The sequence below is a fragment of the Catharus ustulatus genome, chromosome 2 (assembly GCF_009819885.2).
Source record: "Catharus ustulatus isolate bCatUst1 chromosome 2, bCatUst1.pri.v2, whole genome shotgun sequence".
NCBI classification, from domain to species: Eukaryota; Metazoa; Chordata; class Aves; order Passeriformes; family Turdidae; genus Catharus; species Catharus ustulatus.
Genome location: NC_046222.1, coordinates 25957951 through 25964083, shown reverse-complemented (window position 1 = coordinate 25964083; position 6133 = coordinate 25957951). Strand labels below are relative to the sequence as shown.

At 48.7% G+C, this 6133-nt stretch overlaps 1 protein-coding gene across 1 annotated transcript; it reads left to right on the top strand.

The window, feature by feature from the left end:
- Positions 1-1020: 1020 nt before the first annotated feature.
- Positions 1021-5681, top strand: NHLH2 (nescient helix-loop-helix 2). Its single transcript, XM_033053403.1, has 2 exons — positions 1021-2195; positions 4144-5681. The coding sequence occupies exon 2, from the start codon at positions 4164-4166 to the stop codon at positions 4566-4568; it is 405 nt and encodes a 134-aa protein (XP_032909294.1). The 5' UTR covers positions 1021-2195; positions 4144-4163; the 3' UTR covers positions 4569-5681.
- The last annotated feature ends 452 nt before the right edge of the window (positions 5682-6133 follow it).

The following is a 6133-nucleotide window of genomic DNA, read 5'->3' as shown; positions in this document are numbered from 1 at the left end:
GAGATCTTCCAGCCTGTTGCATATGGATGACTCTCAGGGTTCACGGCAAGTGTCTTCCTGCCACTTCTCTCCCACACTTCCTGCTGATGGGACCCAGAACCACCCACTGAGCTGCTGGTGAGCAGCAGAATCAGTTCTGTTCTGTCTTACCCACCCCTCCCACTGTCCTTTTTTGGGGGCTTCAAAGGGAGCCTACCAGTACAGGCTCCTGGCACAGAAAAGTCCCCACGGAAGAACACAATTACACCCAGAAAAGTCGCTATGGCACCCATTTGAAGGGATCTGCAGGGAGGGTAATGAGGTTCTGAGCAGAGAATGCACTGAGGGGCTGGAGCAGGGTGACAGCAATAGGAGTCACTTTGGTCACAGGCATCCCCTGACTCAGGCACGAAGGGGCCTGACTCCATCCAGTCTCTTGAGAGCAGAAAAGCCACAGACTCATGACTGACTCCCTCGCCTCATTTTCTGTGCACTGGAGCAGGGAGGGCAGGAGGCAGAGGGAGTGGGGAAGCCTTTCTGTCCCCCTGGCTCTGACAGGTCCATACTTGCCATGCACTGGGATTGGGGGTGGGTGGGAGACAGGGCAGGGGGACAACCAAAATAAATGAACTAAGAAACCAGTCTGATGATTCTCTACAAGCTTGGTATACATGATGCAAATTGATGTTTAAAGCTTATTTATTAGCTTACATGCGAAATGCCAGCGGTGGTTTTCTAAATCAGTGGGTATCCAATATTTGGGCGGGAGAGATGACAGAAGTGGCAGCAAGCATGGCTAGAAACTGTATATCCAGAGGCTAGGGTTTATACCATGGGCTGCTCTCGACTGTTATAATTTGTGGCACAGATTCAGTGAGAATCTGATCTGCTGAAAATATTTGGGCTGTGAAAACTCCCACACTGTGACAGATGTCAAGTCCAATTAAGTGACTCGTCCAGGTTTCTGTCCAATAGGCTTTCCCATTAAATACCAATTTAAGAGGGGAAAAATGCCGCCCCCTTTTCTCTGAGCCTTTATCTCTTCCGACCATCTCTAGGCAAAACCCTTTGGTACCAGAAGTGGATCCACACGCATCTCCAGTCCGTCTATCTTGTCTCGCCCCTGCCACCTTCCGCACTCCTCCTTGGCTTCTTTGCCACTCCGGGAGGGGTGGGAGGAGAAACTGCACTTTCTTTTTGTGCATGTGAGAGTACCTTGTCCTGTACCGCCGTTATCTCTCGCAGCCGCTCCGAACCCGCGCCGAGATTTTCGTTTATTTCATTTAGTTTTTCTTTTTCAGCGTTCGCATATTTTCCTTTATTTTTCACTCGAAGGATGCAGGAGGAGTTAGGCAGTTCAGGGACGGATGGGGGTTTCGTTTATCCTTATTTTTCTCCCCTCGCCAGTTCTTGAAAGACCAGAAGAAGAACTAAACCAGACATTCATTTTCCGACGGCGTCTCTCTCGCTCCTACCCCTCTCCGCCGGACAGGTGATTTAACAAAACCTCAATTTATAACCCCCCATCCTCCCAAAAAAAAAAGGAAAAAAAAAGAGAGAAGAAAGGAGGGAGGGACGCATTGTTACCCCGACCCACGGCGTGCCTGTGCGCCGGGCCGCGGTGGAACAAAGCCGGCAGCGCCGCGGCGGGCTCCGCGCCCCGGGCTCCGGGCTCCGCGCCCCGGGCCGGGAGCAGCGGGGCTGCCACAGGGAAGGAGAGGCTGTGGGGGTGGGAGAGAGGGAATAATCCCAGACGGTGCCGGTGCTGTCGCCGCATCGCTTTTGTTATTTATCGCGGTCGGGGAAGAGGAGGAAGAAAAGCAAGGGGCACTTTCCTCCTCTAAAACCAACCAGCCGAAGCCGCCGGTGCGCTGCAGCCGCTGCTCCGGACAAACGGGAGGAGGAGGACTTTGATGGGGAAAAGCTTTTTCTGCCCTGATGCATCGTAAGTAACTTAAGTTGTTATTTATACTCGGCAAACAAACACGACAAAAATCTCTGGAGCGCTGGAGGCCGCGGCGAGGGATGAGATCTGCCTTTCCCCATTCGAGCAGGACACTTTCTTGCTCGTAATTAATTTTATTTGATTTAGATTTTTTAAATTTTTCCATGCTCCACTCCCGGAGAGTCATTTGAACTGTAAAGAAATCTGTAAAGAAATCGCCGAGGGGGCGAGGGGACCTGGAAAGAGAGGCCATCCAAACGACTCCACCGAGGTAAGCAGCCTTAACGATATTTTTCCCTTTTGCACGTAGTGCAGGTCAGGGGTTTACTGTAATAATAATAATAATAATAATAATAATAATAATAATAATAATAATAATAATAGTAGAGGGAATCAGCTCGCCAAACCCCACCATACAAATAAATCCAAATCAAAGCAAAAAATTCAACACACACCGTAGAGAAACCTTTAAGCAACTTTCTTCAAGAACCACCACTTTAATTGCCCATTTTCATACAACTTCCCTGCAAATCCTGCCTCTTCTAGAGTTCTTTTTGCATAAGCAACTTCTCTTGGATGTCAGTTGAAAGGTGATTTTAAACCTTTCCTCTTTACCTTTTTGCCCCACGAGATCACTGATACCTGACTTGTGTGCTAATGGGTTTTTTTCCCTACCCCTGCCTTGTGGGCCTGATTAACACTCCCTTATTAAAAATCGAAGAGGAAGTGTGTTTCCAAAAGCCCTGGCAAGAGACAGCCCTTTTCCAAGGAGGGAAGAGCTCTTCTCTCCCACTCCCCAATCCTCGCTTCCTGCACACCCCGGAGAGCACTGAGCCTCGGACCCTGGCGGAGCCCCTTCTGCCCCGCCACACGTCCCCTGTGTCTCACCCCGTTAGGAGAGGCTTGGCTCTAGCCCTGCCTGGGAAGAATTCCTCCTGCCCGTGTGATGGTTGTTATTATTATTGTTAATAACAACAATAATAATAGCGGGTTTTTTTCCCAACCGGGACTGGGACTTCCCCTGGAAACTTGATGTGGAAATACCTTTGGAATCTTAATTCTGGGGAAGGAGGATGTGATGTTCCCTCCTCTGTTGGGCTTCTTCCCCACCTTGCTTGACACCCCAGCTGCACACACATGCACACACACACACACACACACACACACACACACACATACACATTTGTGTCGAAGGTTATTCACTAGTTGCCTGATGTATTGTTTTATTACATGCTGGCATGTCCACGGACGCGCTCGGATTTGTATTGCTGTCTACATGACAGATGGTGCTCTGTGAGGCCGCAAGAAGATACGATTCAATTTTCTTTTGAAAGGCACATCCGCATTTATTTATTTATTTATTTAGCCTCCCTCTCTTTTCGTGCAGGGAGGGGAGAGGAGGGAAAATTTAAAGGGATGGAAAAGTTCGGCATCGGCTTCGGGGTTTTGTTTCTTTTTGAATTTTATGCTTAGGAAAAGGAAACTCTCCAAACATTCCCAATGATCGCTAGCAAATAGCTATCTGCATGATTAGCAGCAGGAAAGGACAGAAAGAAAAAGAAAAACAAAAAGGATCACAGAGAAATGAGAGGAGGGGAGAGCCTAGCAGATACATTAGATCCCATAGGGACTGGGGAAATAAATCTCCCCACTGGCCTTGTTATATTTGTGGAGCCTTGAGCAGTGTATTTAAAAGTATCACGCCTGTAGCCTGGATCCCATAGACCCTTGCAGAAAGAGAAACGGTTAAGCAGAAACTGGCTGGCAAGAAAGGACAATATTAAAATTGGGGGCCTGGGGAGGGGGGAGGAGCAATCACCATAATATTGAAACACTGGATATTAGCTTGCTTTAAAAAAAAAATTAATCTTCTGTTGCTCTCTGGGCCTGTTTCAACACCCAAGGAAGCGCAGGGAATAACGGCAGGAAGTATATTCCACTGAAGTGTATTCCACTGCCGTCAAACGCTATAGAAGGGATGGTTAAATGACAGGGTATCGTTTATCCCCGATATTGCTCTCATTATTACTCTCTGAAGGAGCCGCGACTTGTCCACCCGGCTCTCCGCCCGCTTCGGTCGGGCGGTACCTGCGCCGAGGGCAAGGCCCGGGGACCGGACTGTCCCTCGTTTCCCTGCCCGTATCCGTGCTCCTCGCCTTGTCCCTGCATTCCGGGCCCGTGGCCCTGACGCGCTCTCTCTGCTTCTCTGTCTCGCGAAGGCTCCTCCGCCCCCTCCAAGATGATGCTTAGCCCGGAACAAGCTGCCGACTCCGACCACCCCTCCTCGGCGCCCTCCGACCCGGAGTCCCTGAGCGGCGCGGACGCCCAGGCGCTCAGCTGCTGCGTCTCCGACCCGGAGCCCGCCGAGGGCGGCGGCGGCGAGGGCCGCGGCGGGGGCCGGCCCGGGCTGCACCCGCCGCCGCTGAGCCGGGAGGAGAAGCGCCGGCGGCGCCGCGCTACTGCCAAGTACCGCTCTGCCCACGCCACGCGTGAGCGGATCCGCGTGGAGGCCTTCAACCTGGCCTTCGCCGAGCTGCGCAAGCTGCTGCCTACCCTGCCCCCCGACAAGAAACTCTCCAAGATCGAGATCTTGCGCCTCGCCATCTGCTACATCTCCTATCTCAACCACGTGCTGGACGTGTAGCGCCCGATGGACGCCCAGAGCCCCAGGATCCCCAGTCCCGCCGCTCCGGGTTTGGCCGCGGCGGGCAGCGCCTTCCCCGGGGCGGGTGGCGGGGCGGGGGGGTCCCTGCTGCTTGTAGTGTCCCCCCGGAGGGCTCCCGCCCGGTCGAGAGCCCGCTTTTCGAAGAGAAGTGTAAAACCAGATTGTCTCTTCAGGCTGTCAAGTGCCCCTTTATATATATCCAAAAACATCTACTTGTGACCTTAAACGTGTGACCCATGGGTGCAGTTAAAAATAACTATTTTTTATTTATGGTAGAAGGAGTTGACAATTTATTTTTTTTAAGATTTATTTATTTTTCAGAGTGGTGGCGATTTTACTTTGGATACTTCGTGCCAATTGGTTTCTATAGTCGGGTGTTTACACTTTCTCCTGTGGAATATTATGTTTGACTTTATGAGTGTTTGTTGGGATCAACACAGTGTTCATTTTCTTTTCTTTTTAACTTATTTTTTCCCTCCAATTATATTGCACTTGTGTACTACAACCTCCCATCCCTCCTTGTTTATAATATATTTTATATATATCAATGCATTTGACCTTTTTTCTTTCTTTCCTTGGGATCAACAACCACTAGCACTTAACTAGGAGAGTTTTTTTTAAAAAAACTTGTTGTTATTCTGATCTATAGTTGCGTCTGAAAAGTACTTTGCAAATCGTTTACAAGGGAAGTAGTTTCTTTGTGAGTGTGCTATATATGTGTGTGGGAGTAAGCGTGGGTGTGTATGTGTGTGGTATATTTTTAGGAAAGGACTTTTTTTCCTAAAAAAAAAAAGAAAAAAAAAAGAAAGAAAAGTAAATCCAGGACTGCTTTCCTTTGTGACAACCAAAAAAATTCTATTACCTTTCATGTTCTTTGCTGTGAATCTCTTAGAACAAGAAGCGCATTTTAGGGACAAAAGAGGAAAAAAAAAACCCACATCTGCTATCCAAAGATTTTAGTCTTTTTCAGGGTTTTTTTGTGTGTCTATGTTGCTTTATATAATGCAATATTTTGTAGTGAAAATAGATAAATCTGGTTTCTATCTGATGCGTTTTTCATATCTCTCATGAATGGTGAGCGTTTTGCATATAAATAAAAGTATCAAATAAAAGCTGTTTTTTCCTAATTATTTTTCCCTGTTGGTCCTTCTGTCAGACAGACAAGAGATGACCTTATGGATATGGATTGCAAAGGCTTCTCAAGTCATATGTGGGAAGCTTCAACAGGTTACCTGCCTCTTCCTAGGGAGACTCAGACTGCAGTCCCTCCACCACAGCTCCCCTGCTCCAGCTGCTCTCAGATGGCTGCCCTGCCTAAATGCAGACACGGGACCCTTGCTGTCACTTTCTCCCAGTCTCATCATGACTGGTGTCTGGTCACATGTTCCAAAGTTCAAGCTGTATAATAGATTCTGATGCTTGTAAGCACCTATTTCACTACCCCACTCTTTGAAATGTCTGGCTTTGCCACCCAAATGTCCTGTCTGAGTGCACTGGGTTTTCTTTCTCGTTTAAATTCAGCTTTAATTCATCTCTGGGCAGGT